The sequence below is a fragment of the Myxocyprinus asiaticus genome, chromosome 36, assembly GCF_019703515.2.
Source record: "Myxocyprinus asiaticus isolate MX2 ecotype Aquarium Trade chromosome 36, UBuf_Myxa_2, whole genome shotgun sequence".
NCBI classification, from domain to species: Eukaryota; Metazoa; Chordata; class Actinopteri; order Cypriniformes; family Catostomidae; genus Myxocyprinus; species Myxocyprinus asiaticus.
In genome coordinates this window covers 14,344,474-14,360,085 of record NC_059379.1, presented here as the reverse complement: position 1 = coordinate 14,360,085, position 15,612 = coordinate 14,344,474, and the positions used below count along the sequence as shown (strand labels likewise).

General features: G+C 46.4%; 1 protein-coding gene and 1 pseudogene across 1 annotated transcript; one reads left to right on the top strand and one right to left on the bottom strand.

Annotated features, from left to right (window-relative positions):
- Positions 1 to 3,732: 3,732 nt before the first annotated feature.
- Positions 3,733 to 5,547, top strand: LOC127426806 (uncharacterized; annotated as a pseudogene).
- Positions 5,548 to 8,508: 2,961 nt separating this feature from the next.
- On the bottom strand, positions 8,509 to 14,978 carry plekhs1.3 (pleckstrin homology domain containing S1, tandem duplicate 3). The gene is made up of 16 exons (XM_051674606.1): positions 14,916 to 14,978; positions 14,627 to 14,666; positions 14,387 to 14,487; positions 13,792 to 13,907; positions 13,555 to 13,707; positions 13,311 to 13,407; positions 12,722 to 12,796; positions 12,413 to 12,571; positions 12,244 to 12,320; positions 11,707 to 11,763; positions 11,253 to 11,390; positions 10,816 to 10,887; positions 10,631 to 10,717; positions 9,668 to 9,760; positions 9,420 to 9,552; positions 8,509 to 9,334 (listed from the first exon to the last, which is right to left on the bottom strand). Exons 2-16 carry the CDS (start codon positions 14,643 to 14,645, stop codon positions 9,269 to 9,271), a joined length of 1,443 nt encoding a protein of 480 aa, XP_051530566.1. The 5' UTR covers positions 14,646 to 14,666; positions 14,916 to 14,978; the 3' UTR covers positions 8,509 to 9,268.
- Positions 14,979 to 15,612: the final 634 nt, after the last annotated feature.

Below are 15,612 nucleotides of genomic sequence, written 5' to 3'. Positions count from 1 at the left end.
GTGAAAGAATGGGCCGCTCTCAGGAGCTCAGTGAATTCCAGCGTGGTACTGTGATAGGATGCCACCTGTGCAACAAGTCCAGTCGTGAAATTTCCTCGCTACTAAATATTCCACAGTCAACTGTCAGTGGTATTATTATATAGCGATTGGGAATGACAGCAACTTAATGACAGCCACATAATATGACAGAGCGGGGTCAGCGGATGCTGAGGCGCATAGTGCGCAGAGGTCGCCAACTTTCTGCAGAGTCAATCGCTACAGACCTCCAAAGTTCATGTGGCCTTCAGATTAGCTCAAGAACAGTGCGTAGAGAGCTTCATGGAATGGGTTTCCATGGCCGAGCAGCTGCATCCAAGCCATACATCACCAAGTGCAATGCAAAGTGTCGGATGCAGTGGTGTAAAGCACGCCGCCACTGGACTCTAGAGCAGTGGAGACGCGTTCTCTGGAGTGACGAATCACGCTTCTCCATCTGGCAATCTGATGGACGAGTCTGGGTTTGGCAGTTGCCAGGAGAACGGTACTTGTCTGACTGCATTGTGCCAATTGTGAAGTTTGGTGGAGGGGGATTATGGTGTGGGGTTGTTTTTCAGGAGCTGGGCTTGGCCCCTTAGTTCCAGTGAAAGGAACTCTGAATGCTTCAGCATACCAAGAGATTTTGGACAATTCCATGCTCCCAACTTTGTGGGAACAGTTTGGGGATGGCCCCTTCCTGTTCCAACATGACTGCGCACCAGTGCACAAAGCAAGGTCCATAAAGACATGGATGAGCGAGTTTGGTGTGGAAGAACTTGACTGACCTGCACAGAGTCCTGACCTCAACCCGATAGAGCACCTTTGGGATGAATTAGAGCGAAGACTGCGAGCCAGGCCTTTTCGTCCAACATCAGTGTTTGACCTCACAAATGCGCTTCTGGAAGAATGGTCAAAAATTCCCATAAACACCCTCCTAAACCTTGTGGAAAGCCTTCCCAGAAGAGTTGAAGCTGTTATAGCTGCAAAGGGTGGGCCGACGTCATATTAAACCCTATGGATTAAGAATGGGATGTCACTTAAGTTCATATGCGTCTAAAGGCAGATGAGCGAATACTTTTGGCAATATAGTGTATTTCTTAGATTGGTTGAACCAGGGTGTCATATGCAGCTATTTGTGGTAGCTGATATTTCTTCTTCACAGGTTCAGTTTAATTGTTTTCCTCCATACGGTAGCCTAACCTTTATTATTTTCAACCTCAGGTTTACATTCTTGCAGAATGTCTGCACTGTTGCTGAGCGCAGACAGTTCCCTATCTGTCACTCACTCGATGTTGGTGTCGATGTAGTGACACTAGGGGTCACTCTTGGGAGCCCGAGACACCTCTGGTCTTTGATAAAAGGCCAATGAAAATTGGCGAGTGGTATTTGCATGCCACTCCCCCGAACATACGGGTATAAAAGGAGCTGGTATGCAACCACTCATTCAGATTTTCTCTTCGGAGCCGAACGGTCATGCTCATCGAGCTAAATAGCACTGTTCATTCACCTCTGCTGGATCTGACGGCGCATTTCAGCGGCTTCTCCCTCCTCTGCACTGGTGCACTGCAGAGAACGCCCCTGGGCGCTTCGGCAGAAAAACTAGAGAGTATATTTTCTGAAAGAGCATTTTTCCCCTCTAAAAGAGTATATATTTCTCTAAAAGAGCGCACACACGGAACGTCTTTTTAAAGACGCGTCTTTTTAAAGATGCCTTTCCGTTCGTGTGTTATTCCTGGTTGCGGTCGATTTCTCTCAACTTCGGATGGTCATGATCGCTGTCTTTCGTGTCTGGGCGCGACCCACACGGAGGCAGCGTTTATGAATGGCTCATGTTCTCACTGCGAGAACATGACCATGGCAACGTTGCGGTCGCGGCTTGCTTTTGTAAGAAAGCAAGCCACCCCAGCGGCTCCCCGCCTTGGTCCTCCTACCTACGGGTTTGAGGTCAGCGCGGCTGGCGCTGGGGGCGATTTGGGGACCTCAATGGGATCGCCTCCGCCGGGTTCCCCCCCGCGGACCTCCCATTCCCCAGCACGCTCGTCTGCCCCAATCGGGCTTCCGGATGAGTTCGCCGGCTCGTCGCACGGCGAGTCTGGCTTCTCGTTCGAGGTTCGAAGCTTTCGAGCGCAGCGTCGGAGAGCGGGCTTGTCCAGTCGGACGCAGAAGCCTCAGCTGGGCTTCCCCCTTCGGGGACGGTCGCCCAGTTACAGGCCGACGCCGAAATGACGGACATGCTTTCCCGGGCGGCCGCGAGCGTCGGGCTAGAGTGGAACCCTCCGCTCTCCCCTGAACCCTCGCGGCTTGATGATTGGTTTCTGGGCTCGCGGCGCCGCTCAGACCGGCCGCGCCCCGCTCCAGTGCCATTCTTCCCGGAGGTGCATGAGGAGCTGACGAAGTCGTGGGAGGCACCTTTTACTGCCCGAACCCGGCTCCGCAGTTCCCCCGCTCTCACTACCCTCGATGGCGGGGCGGCCAGGGGCTATACGGCGATTCCCCCGGTGGATAAGGCGCTCGCAGTGCACTTATGCCCGCAGAGCGCCGCCACCTGGCGTGGACGCCCTAAGCTCCCCTCCAAGCCCTGTAGGCTCACGTCGTCCCTGACGGCCAAGGCCTACAGCGCTGCTGGACAAGCCGCCTCTGCCCTGCACGCCATGGCTCTCCTGCAGGTCCACCAAGCCAAGGCACTGAAAGAACTGCACGAGGGTAGTTCCGCCCCAGATTTGATGCAGGAACTGCGCTCGGCGACCGACCTCGCCCGCCGGGCGACGAAGGTCACAGCGCGGTCTCTTGGGCGGACGATGGCCACACTAGTGGTCCAGGAGCGCCACCTGTGGCTCAACCTGGTCGAGATGGGCGAGGCCGACAAGACACGGTTCATTGCTGCCCCCATTTCCCAGGCGGGCCTATTTGGCGACATCGTTGAGGACTTTGCCCAGCAGTTCTCGACGGTAAAGCAGCAGACGGAGGCAATCCGGCACATCCTGCCCCGGCGCGGCTCAAGACCCCGCACCCCGTCTGCTCGTCGCCAAGGGCATCCCCCTGCGGTGACTGCACCGGCTCCGCCGCAGCCCGCCCCTCCGGCCCGGCCCCGGCGTGGAGCCCACCGCAGGAAGCCGACGCCACCCGTCTCTCAGCCGACACCGAAGAACCCACGGAGGTCTTCGAGGCGCCCCTGAGACGGACAACCCAGGGACGAGGGAACCCACTCACCTGGAGCTGGTAGAAAGACCACTCCATCCCCCGGTGGAGGGCCGGGTGGAAAATCTTTTGTTGCCTTTTCGTTTGATTTCGCCGTACGCCCAAGTGGCTGCGGTACCCAACAGTTCAACAAAAGAGTGGCTTCCTTCCTCCCTGGGTCACATACCCGTTGTGTACGGTCGTCACCACGACTACCGTCCACGGGCTTTATCTTGCAGGATTGGCGCTCCAGCGGTGCCCTTTTCGCCCCTGAGCGCCCAGCTGTGGCACAAATCCACCCCCGATGTGACAGCCTCCACGGGTCGCGAGGACAGGCCTCTTCCTCCCCCGTCCCAGGCTGTTCCGGGGGTGGTCACAAGGAGCCAGGTAAGTGCTTCGATGTCCCTAGACTCAGCACGGCCACGACGTGCTGTGGTACCTCGCGCTCCGCCCCGCCGCGAGGCCCCACCTGCCGGTACGTCCGACGACGTTGTCCCCTTGGTTCCCCTCGCACGGAATTTGGATGCATGGCTTGCACTTCCCAATCCGTCGCGGTGGTTGATCCGGACCGTCCGACTCGGCTACGCGATTCAGTTCGCCAGGCGCCCGCCCAGGTTCAGCGGTACTCACTTCACCTTCGTCAAGGGCGAAAACGCTGTTACTCTGCGCGCGGAAATCGCTACCCTCCTACGAAAGGGCGCGATAGAACCTGTCCCTCCAGCCGAGGTGAAGAAAGGGTTTTACAGCCCCTACTTCATCGTACCGAAGAAAGGCGGTGGGTTGCGGCCAATCTTGGACCTGCGAGTACTGAACCGGGCTTTACACAGACTCCCGTTCAAGATGCTGAAGCAAAGACGCATTTTAGCGAGCGTCCGGCATCAGGATTGGTTCGCGGCGGTAGACCTGAAGGACGCGTACTTTCACGTCTCGATCCTTCCTCGACACAGACCCTTCCTGCGGTTCGCGTTCGAGGGTCGGGCGTATCAGTACAAAGTCCTCCCTTTCGGCCTGTCCCTGTCTCCTCACGTCTTTACGAAGATCGCAGAGGCTGCCCTTGCCCCGTTAAGGGAGGTAGGCATTCGCATTCTCAATTATCTCGACGACTGGCTAATCTTAGCTCACTCTCGAGACGTGTTATGCGCACACAGGGACCTGGTGCTCTCGCACCTCAGCCGACTAGGGCTTCGGGTCAACTGGGAAAAGAGCAAGCTCCTCCCGGTTCAGAGCATCTCTTTTCTCGGTTTGGAGTTGGACTCAGTCTCTGACGGCACGCCTTACGAACGAGCGCGCCCAGTCGGTGCTGGCCTGTTTGAAGGCGTTCAAACAGAAAACAGCGGTTCCACTGAAACTTTTTCAGAGGCTCCTGGGGCATATGGCATCCTCGGCGGTGGCCACCCCGCTCGGGTTGATGCATATGAGGCCGCTTCAGCACTGGCTCCAGACTCGAGTCCCGAGACGGGCATGGCGCCACGGGACAAACCGCGTGGCCATTACACCGGTCTGTCACCGTCTTTTCAGCCCTTGGACCGACCTCTCGTTTCTACGAGCAGGTGTTCCTCTAGAACTGGTCTCCAGGCGCATCGTGGTCACGACAGACGCCTCCAAGACGGGCTGGGGCGCTGTTTGCAACGGGCACGCAGCCACCGGCCTCTGGACGGGTCCGCGGCTGCGTTGGCACATCAACTGCCTCGAGTTACTGGCAATTCTGCTCGCCCTGCGGAGGTTCCGGCCGTTGATCCAGGGCAAGCACGTGCTAGTTCGGACAGACAGCACGGCAGTGGTAGCATATGTCAACCGCCAAGGCGGTCTGCGCTCCCGCTGTATGTCACAACTCGCCCGCCGTCTCCTCCTCCGGAGTCAGCAGCACCTCAAGTCGCTGCAAGCCACTCATATCCCGGGCAACCTCAACGTTACAGCGGACGCGCTGTCACGGCAGGTTCCCCGCAGGGGAGAGTGGAGACTCCACCCCCAGGTGGTCCAGCTGATTTGGAGTCGATTCGGTCGGGCTCAGGTGGACCTGTTCGCCTCCCAAGAATCCTCCCACTGCCCGCTCTGGTACGCCCTCACCGAGGCTCCTCTCGGCATAGACGCATTGGCACACAGCTGGCCCCCTGGCATTCGCAAATACGCATTTCCCCCAGTGAGCCTACTTGCACAGACACTGTGCAAGGTCAGGGAGGACGAAGAGCAGGTCATCCTGGTAGCGCCCTACTGGCCCACCCAGACATGGTTCTCGGACCTCACGCTCCTCGCGACAGCTCCCCCTGGCAAATTCCCCTGAGGAAGGACCTTCTTTCTCAGGGACGGGGCACCCTCTGGCACCCGCGCCCAGACCTCTGGAATCTCCATGTCTGGCCCCTGGACGGGACGCGGAAGACCTAGGTGGCCTACCACCCGCGGTGGTAGACACGATCACTCAGGCTAGGGCCCCCTCTACGAGGCGCCTGTATGCCTTGAAGTGGTCTCTGTTCGCTAAGTGGTGTTCTTCTCGACACGAAGACCCCCAGAGATGCGCAGTCGGATCAGTGCTTTCCTTCCTGCAGGAGAGGTTGGAAGGGAGGCTGTCCCCTTCCACCTTGAAGGTGTACGTTGCTGCCATAGCAGCACACCACGACGCAGTTGAGGGTAAGTCTTTAGGGAAGCACGATCTGATCATCAGGTTCCTAAGAGGCGCTAGGAGGCTGAATCCCTCCAGACCGCTCTTCGTTCCCTCATGGGACCTCTCCGTAGTTCTTCAGGGCCTACAGAGAGCCCCCTTTGAGCCTTTGCAGTCAGTCGAGCTGAAGGCACTCTCCCTGAAGACTGCCCTCCTGACTGCGCTCACTTCCATCAAGAGGGTAGGTGACCTGCAAGCGTTCTCTATCAGCGAAACGTGCCTAGAGTTCGGTCCGGGTTATTCTCACGTGATCCTGAGACCCCGACCGGGCTATGTGCCCAAGGTTCCCACCACTCCTTTTAGGGACCAGGTGGTGAACCTGCAAGCGCTGCCCCAGGAGGAGGCAGACCCAGCCCTGGCGTTGCTGTGTCCGGTGCGTGCTTTGCGCATCTATTTGGATCGCACGCAGAGCTTTAGACTCTCTGAGCAGCTCTTTGTCTGCTTCGGTGCACAGCGGAAAGGAAGCGCTGTCTCCAAGCAGAGGATCGCCCACTGGCTTGTTGATGCCATATCTATGGCATATCTCGCCCAAGACATGCCGCCCCCGGTAGGGCTACGGGCCCATTCTACCAGGGGTGTAGCGGCTTCTTGGGCTCTGGCCAGAGGTGCCTCTCTAACAGACATTTGTAGAGCAGCGGGCTGGGCAACACCCAACACCTTTGCAAGGTTCTACAACCTCCGGGTGGAACCAGTTTCGTCCCAGGTAGTGGCACGCAACACAAGCGGATAAGCCCGGGATAGCCGGCCGGGTGTATCGCTTGCACATAGCGCCTCCCACCTCCTTTTGAGCTGAAGACGTGCGCTGTTAATTCCCAGTAGTGTTCACAAAAGTTGTTCCCTGGTTGATTTCCTCCGAGCCCTGTGGCAGTCGAGTCTTCGGAGAGACTCACTGCCGGCCCAGTACACGTGCTATCTAAGAGCCCGGTGCTGGGGTAGGTGCTCCGCATGTGGCGGTTCCCTGTAAGGCTAACCCCATGCGATCTATATCTTCCGCTAGCTCGTTTCCCTGCTGGCAAACGGCGTCTTCCTTGGGCAGAGCCCCTCTGCCCCAGTCTCCATGTTGTAGTACCTCCTCCCCCATTGGGCAGGATCTACCTTGAAGGCTCTCCACATGGTTGGAAAGACCATGTGATGTATTCTTCCACTTAAATATCCCCCCTCTTGGGGCGAGGTGTGGTCTCCGCAGTGTCCTCCCCTTGGGAGGGACACCCCCCGACTAGACCTGGCGGCCCAGTCGGATAATCCCCCTTCTTTTTAGGGAGTGGAAAAAGAGAAGGGGAAAAGAGGCCACGACTGGGTTAAGCCCGTCTCTATCTTTGGGTAGTCGACTTGTCCCCAAGTAGGGCCGTTCGACACTCATAACTGTGTTGGGGGAGGTTACGTGTCGACCTGGTGCGCTGGCTATGAGGCACACAGCAAGTCTGCCCACCACACACCGCCAGTTCACGTAACACAGTTCAGCCTTGTGGCGTTTTGTATAGGGACCCCTAGTGTCACTACATCGACACCAACGTCGAGTGAGTGACAGATAGGGAACGTCATGGTTACTGGTGTAACCTCCGTTCCCTGATGGAGGGAACGAGACGTTGGTCCCTCCTGCCACAACGCTGAACTACCCGCTGAAATGGCCGGACCTTATATCGGCTCCTCAGCGTAAAACCTGAATGAGTGGTTGCATACCAGCTCCTTTTATACCCGTATGTTCGGGGGAGTGGCATGCAAATACCACTCGCCAATTTTCATTGGCCTTTTATCAAAGACCAGAGGTGTCTCGGGCTCCCAAGAGTGACCCCTAGTGTCACTACATCGACACCAACGTCTCGTTCCCTCCATCAGGGAACGGAGGTTACACCAGTAACCATGACATTTTTTCATGATAGTAGTTTAGAAGGAAGCTAAACGTCTTTTGTTTCTGGCTTTGATCGGAAAAGGAGATGAAGTTTCTGTTTAGACGTTCAGACAAAAGTTCCCTCTCTTAGCAGCAAAAAAACTCATGGGTTTGTGTTACGCATTTTGTTGTGGAAACCACCAGACAATACATGAAAAAGATTAAAATTGGTATATACTTGTGCATATAATTAGTTAAACCCTAATATTGTTGTTGTGCATATATTCACATATGTAGAGATACAGACAAATCACTAAAGCATTAAATTGCTGCAGAAATCTGCAAGTCTGCATTGCCATTTATGCGCATCATTTAATCACATATGTCTGTGTACTTGAACATTCATGTGTATTTGGGGTTTCTAAGAAATTCTGTGATATGTTTCTGCAATCTGCTTTTCCAGGCATGGAAAAACAACAACAACAACAACAAAAAACAAAAAACATATGCATGGCTCTAAAGTAAATTGTAGTTTTTGCAGAATGCTGAAAAAAGTTTTTGATTTCAGTTTCATCAGAAGTTGATCAGAAAATCTCTTGAAACTAATTTTTAAAATAGATTAACATATTCTACTGAATGTTCTTTACATTCTTCAAAAAAAAAAAAAAAATAATAATAAAAATAATAATAATAATAATAATAATAAAAATAATAAAGAAAAATCAATAGCCTACTAGTTATTTTCTTGTATATAAAGCCAAGATTGATTTCAATGAAACACAAAATCAAGGATGTAATATTATCAAAGTTTAATAAACTACATTACTGTGTAACAAAACATGGTGCAATGACTTTCCACAAAATAATTATATATTTAGTGGATTACATGTACATGTTCTAAATTAATTAGATCAATCTAAACTGTGACTGAACCATTAATCAATGCATAATGATTAAAGGCAATATGCCACAATGACAGAAAAGTTGTAAATAAACAGTATATAAAGTGCCTCATAGTTTAACAATGGTAGAAAAGTGCAGCTTTAAAGAGGTTAAAATATTTATACAGTAAGTGTTTCACAATGGATAAACCTTCATATTTGCCATAAAGTAATACTTTTGTTTTGTTGTGCCTTATGTTCACATTATAAAACAAAAAACCTTATTTAATCTTAGACTGCATATACCCATCACCAGTCATATAGTCTTATCTTCATATATACATTCTAAATCTTACCAATTTTTTTCAATCAACTTTTTAAGATTGATGAGTCTTACATCGTCATTTGTTGCACTATCCATTTACATGTACACACAAAAGAGTACATGATACTTTCCAAAAACCTGTTGCTCCTGTTACTTGATTTCAATGCCCCGTTTCCCATGTCTGTGATTAAACACTAATGAATGAGCTTTTCTCTGCCACAGTTTAGTTTCTGAAATCTCTACAAGAAGGAACTACTTATTAGCGAGCTGCTGAGCTGAAACCAGACTCATACACAACATTTCTAACAAAATAAAAACCTAAACTTGACCTAGAATGAACTAAAAAGTGATAAGATAATTCACATTCATGTTGTTTCATGTCCTCACTATGATAGACAGGATTCAGAGTGCAAAGGCAGGGATCCCGGACGCCTTAGAATAGTCAGTTTTACCTGAAAGTAATTTAAGTAACATTTAGTAAAGTTCACCGATTACATTGACATAAAAGCATTCTTTAGCTATGGCTCATGACCCTACCTCGTCCTTGCTTAGCCTTCTTAGGTATTTGTGTATCTCCTCCACTGTGTCTATTAGCAGGTCATTGAAGGCCAAGATCTGATCCCCCTTATGGAACAGACATGAGTTTTCAATCTGCTTACACACAGACACACTGAAGAGGAAGAGGATGAGAGAACACATGTGTAATACATTAGAAGTGGTTGATTTGTACTCTTTCAGGATACTTATTAGATGGTAATGTTCTTAATTACATATGAGAGTTGTACCATGGTTTGCCTTCTTCCTGTGTGAAGATCAAGCCGTTTTCCAGGTCTTTTTGACTTACGCAGATCTCCTTCTTAACAGGTCTGTGTGTTTCACTACAGAATAGAAATATATATGTTCAAAATTCAAACCACATTTTTCTTAAACATAGTGTTAAACATATCTAACAATCAGATGACACTATTTTAATTAGGTCAAGGACACAATTTTTCTAAAGAAGACGTGTCCTCCTAAAGGTATTATTTACATCTCTGAAATAAAAGATGTAACCACATAATCAGGATTGGGGGAGACCAAATGTTATAATTTAATATTGGTCCACACCTTCACAGTGGCCTCAAAAATGATTTGGACATTTACACCACTCTTAAAAACATAGGAGTGTCATTGGATAAAATATCAAACCAAGTGACATATGCAAGCAAATGATGCTAGATCTTTTTTCTGAACTAAGCTTACTTCTGTTAACCATTTTTAAATGTCTTTCAACCAACTGGTCTCAAGTTCACTTTTAGTGGCCATGTCACAGGTACCCTAGCAGAGTAATCACAGGTGTAGCTGTTAATACATTACAGCAATTTTGAACATGTTCCACCAAGTCTTACTGTCAGAAGCTGTCCAAATACACTAAGTCTTAATTTTGAACAGTACGAGGTGGGAATGCGTCCTTCCACTGATGTGCACAGAATGGGGGCTTCGTTCACAAATCATAAGGTGCACTTCAAAAATGTAAAGGTGCCCTTTTAAGCAGAGGTGCCTTTAAGAGTGCGGAGATATAAGCGGAAGTGTCTTTACCTCAGCACCCCCCCCCCCCATCGCCTATTGTAGGCAGATTTCTCACCACACTCTGCACATGTCCTATCGCCCCTGACCCTGCCCCTGACCCTGCTACAGTCTGTGCACGTCACTGCATCCTTCACAATGTCTATAGCGATTACAGCCTTGACTAAAATGATAAAAATCACCTCTTGTTTGGGGGTGCCTCATTCAACCCAGCTGAGGCACAATTTCCATTAAAGTTGAGGATAAAGTCCTTAGAAATATCCCTCGTTCTGAGAAAGAAAAAGAAAAAAAAGTAAGACAAAGAGAGATAAGCCCATGTTTCACATGAATACAGAGAACGCTCTGTATTTTTATTTCCAAATTTTACCGTTTAGATTCACTCTCCTTAGCCTGGTCAAGAGCACCATCGCACAAATCGTGGGAAGATTTCGTGGCAGGGCTGAAAAAGCCAGACAAAAGCGATGACCATATGTCTCAGGAATCAGGATGCAAAAACCGTACCAAGTGTTTGTTTTAATCTCAACAATCACCTATGGCTATACAGACCCATTCGGCAAGACTAGTTTTATTGGAATGTCTTTCTCCAAACAGCAAAACAGACTGTTCAGCAATGTAAAGATAAAAAAACAGTGTTGTAATGCAGTCCTTAAATAAACAAAGGATCATATCTGTGTTTAGCAAATGGGGCATGGCAAGGGATGAACTTAACAGGTGAAATATATTTCATATAACAAAGGCATGCACTGATGACTGGCAACAGGGAGTTTACTGGCAAATACTGTACTGTAGTTCATCATATTTCACCTTCGCTCAGATGTTTTCTGCTCGTCAAAGTCAATGGATGATATTTGCTGTGTCCTCAGATTTGCCGTGTCCTCAGATTGTGTTTTTGTGACACAGTCTGACAGACTGCCTGCAAACGCAGCACAGATCTCTCTGTCCCTTCAGAAACAAATTATTTATGACAAATCATCACCCAACAACACACCAGTACATCTTATCACTGCACACACCCTGTCAGTCTTTATATATTCTCCCTACTGTTTGATCATATAAGCTGAGAACAGGGTTTCAATGTAATGTCTAACAAGGAAGCAAATATGTACTGTATTACTTTTCCATAAAAGGAAATGCTGTGCATGATATTTAGCAAACACACATTGAAATTTACAAACTGTGTACTGTAAAATGTAACAGAAACTAATATTAGAAACATCTCATGGGGTAAACAACAGTGTACCAAAGAGTTCAAACATACTTTTTCTGAATGCATGCAATGTCCTCCTCCTCCTGGGACTGTTGATACACAAGTTGCCTAACCATAAAAGAAAAAGAAAATAATAACTTTTTTGAAAACTGCATTGTAGAGTACATTCATCAATACAGTAAATTTCATGTTTCACTTGGCCAGTTAAAGGTGAAGTTTTTCATTATGTTCAATGTTAAAATACTTTCACTATTCCAACTCAATGAACCATATACAAACGATTTGTAAGATGACTCTGAAAAGTGTAAACAGTGTGGCTCTGTGGCACTGTCAAGACATTGATCTGTTTGTTTGAATATACTGACCAGCCTGGCACAGCAAAATTTGCTCATCCATCCAACAGCATGAGTTTGGGGGACTGGCTATGTATAGTACTGTATTTGTACCACTAATACAGATTGGAAAACATGTTTAAAACCATCATTTTTTCAGTTCTGTTTGGTGACTAATGGTGCAGAAATTACACACCACCTTTAGATGGACAAGTGCTCTTAATGCACTAGACAAACAGAGAGCAGGCTGTCTTACACTGATGACATCTGCATGTAATCGCTGTCATCTTCATCCTCCTCCTCCTCATCATCATCATCATCACTCTCTGGAGTCTGTCAAATAGAGGTTTGAGTTTTTGTTTAATTTGTTTGTATATAAAGGTTTAAGAGCAATTGCTTGCATATGTGAAAGAAACAGTATGTACTTGATTGTGTAAAACCATGTGTGCTGCTGGCATTGCAGCTGCTTCACTGAACTTGCGAGGAAAATCATAGTGGCTGTCCTTTGGTGGCACATAAGTGAATATACATGCAGGTGCAGTGTGTCTCAGTTGGGGCCAGTAGGGGCAATGATCAGTTACATTCTGTAATCATTAAGAGATGTACCATAGTATTCAAATCGACTGAACATGGGATGGGTGATTATATGTCTTGTTATATTGCCAAAATATATAAACAAATCAATAATACATATACAATATATTCTCGTATGCAGAATGCAGAATTTGACCTACTTGCTCCCCATTACAATCTTGAGATCTGGATTCTGAACAGTGAGTAGGTGCAGATATTGATCTACATCTGCTTTCCTGTGAAAAAGAGGAAACTACTTGAATATAACAAGTTAATACCAGTCAAAATTTGGACATTCCTACTTATACTTTATTATTACTGCAATACTTTCCACATTTTTAAATCCAATGTCATACAATAGTTTTGTTTTGTTACAACAGCTATTAAAAAACACAAATGGAAGAATGGGAATGCAGTGGCCTAAAGCATTTGAACAAATTAAAACTATGTAATTTTTTTTTTTTTTTCAAAGTAGCCACACTTTGCTGAGATTACAGCTAAGCACTCTTGATATGCACTCTGTGTGCATGAGGTATCCACTTGGGATGCTTTTCAACAGTATTTTAATTTAAGATCATGAGTGTGTCCTGTCTTGGTATGGACTGCTATTGTACATGTGTATAAGTGTGTGTGTGTGTGTATGTTTGTGTGTGTAGATAGATGGAGAGAGAGAGAGAGAGAGAGAGAGAGAGAGAGAGAGAGAGAGAGAGAGAGAGAGAGAGAGAGAGAGAGATGTCAATGTTTGTTTACCGACTGAAGGCTATCATCTGTTTCTGGCAGATTATGTTTTAATTTCTCAGTCTTCAGAACCTTGACTAAGGCATTGCACAATCCATCCACCTCATCACTAAAACAACAAACAAACAAACACCAGAATACACACAGTTCAGGTCATTTTAATATCAAAAGAATAAATTCTTTGCCTGCATCCTGAGTTTCATAAAATTATGGTGTGACATCAGTGAGAGATATGCTCGTAATAATCATGGCAAACCTGTTTTCTCCAATAAGGAAATAGTCTCTTGTAAATTTTGACACAATGTCTTCCACCCTCAAGAGCAACACAGAAGATGGAGGACACTTGAAGTTTTTCTGGATCCAGTCCCACATGCGATGTTCCTCAGGGCCAATACACCGGCAGCTGATCCTATAAAATAGGAAGACTTTCTCATTACACTGTTATACTACTTCATATATTTTTGCAATGAATATTCAATGTTATTTTACTTACTTTGAAAGGTCTATTTCTCCACATTTTTCCTTCCTTTCATGGTTTTTAAAGTATGCCAATTGATATGTGTCTTCCCCCATCTTGGAGAGCACAAAGAACCGGCGCTTCCATGATTTCTGCAGTGGACAGGAAACTGCTTACATACATATTTGAATGGACTATATGGCATTAATCATTTTTGTCTTTGAAAATATGCATAAAAATGGAAAAGAAATGTATTAGGCAAATGTATTGCTAATATATTTTGTAAAACATACTTACACTCTGCAAATGTATTTTAAATATATTCTAGTTATATATTTTTTACATATTGTCCAAAAAATATATTTTTTAAATACATTTAAGCAAGAATAGAAAACAGTTGCTTTATACCAATGTTTTGATTGTTTTCTTGCCACTACAGCATAAATATATTTTGATAATATATATATTCTTTCGTTTGAAAGTTTAAACAAAGTATGTGTTCTATTTGCTCAGCCATGCTGTTCACAACATATATTTACAATTAGTTTGAAATATATTTTGACCAGAAAAAAAAAATCTATTAGATGATGGACATTTTAATTATTGTGCTGAAATGCAATAGTATGCTTACCAAGCCTTTTGTTAATCTGGTCAAACAAGGGGACTTGTGCAGGTAACCAGTGTAAAGCTCCTCAACCTTTGCTGGTTCATTGTAAAATGTAGATCTTGGTGCTGCAGAAATAAGCCATCAACAGTAATCACATATACAGATGCCACCCATTTAAAATCTTTTAAAAGTAATATGTCATTAGACTGATCAGAAAGACTGTTCCTTGATTCTGCTATTTCCCCCAATAGATTTCAGACTTACTTGGTTTACTTCTGACCATTTGGATGCTGTTGCTGTAATGCTACAATAGATGCAAAATTGTCTTACCAAATGCCACTGATGCACATCAGATGCAAACACATTTGAGCAATGATTGATACTCATGCAAGAATAATATTCAGAGCAGTGTAAGTGCAATAATAATAATAATAATAATAATAAAGAAATTGTGTTACAGCTAAAGTTCCCAAATGAAAAGTATCAGCATAATCTCTATAGATGTTCCAAGCATCATACAGTCATCAAATAAAGCATATTATAAATGCCTTACCTTAGTAAGCTGTAAGATTAAAATCAGTGTCCTCTATTAAGGTATCCTGCACTCACAATGTGCATGTCAAGATGATAGTTTAGAAGGAAGCTCAAGGTCTTTTGTTTCTTTCATAGAGCTATGCTGGTAAGAGAAGGTGGAGTTTCTCGTTAGACCTCAGGTTTAATGTCCCTCCCCTTTGATTGTACCTATCATTAGTTTGTGGAAATCACCAGACAAATTATGTTGGATTTATTAATGTGCATCTTGATGTAAATAGTTTGTAAGGTAGTGTAACTAAGTTTGACATGACAAGAAAATTTAAATTAAAACATTTTGTATGAATACATTTTTTGAAACTCATTTACATACTGTATACATGTACACACATAACTGTGTGGCAACATATAGCTCCAATGCCATCATTAAGTTTGCTGATGATACGACGCTGGTAGGTCTGATCACTGACAATGATGAAACAGCCTACAGAGAGGAGGTGCATACTCTGACACACTGGTGTCAGGAGCACAACCTCTCCCTCAATGTCAGCAAGACAAAGGAGCTTGTGGTGGACTTCAGGAGAAAAGACAGAGAACACAGTCCCATCACCATCAATGGAGCACCAGTGGAGAGAGTCAGCAAATTCAATTTCCTCTGTGTCCACATCACTGAGGAACTCACATGGTCTGTCCACACTGAAGTCGTTGTGAAGAAGGCT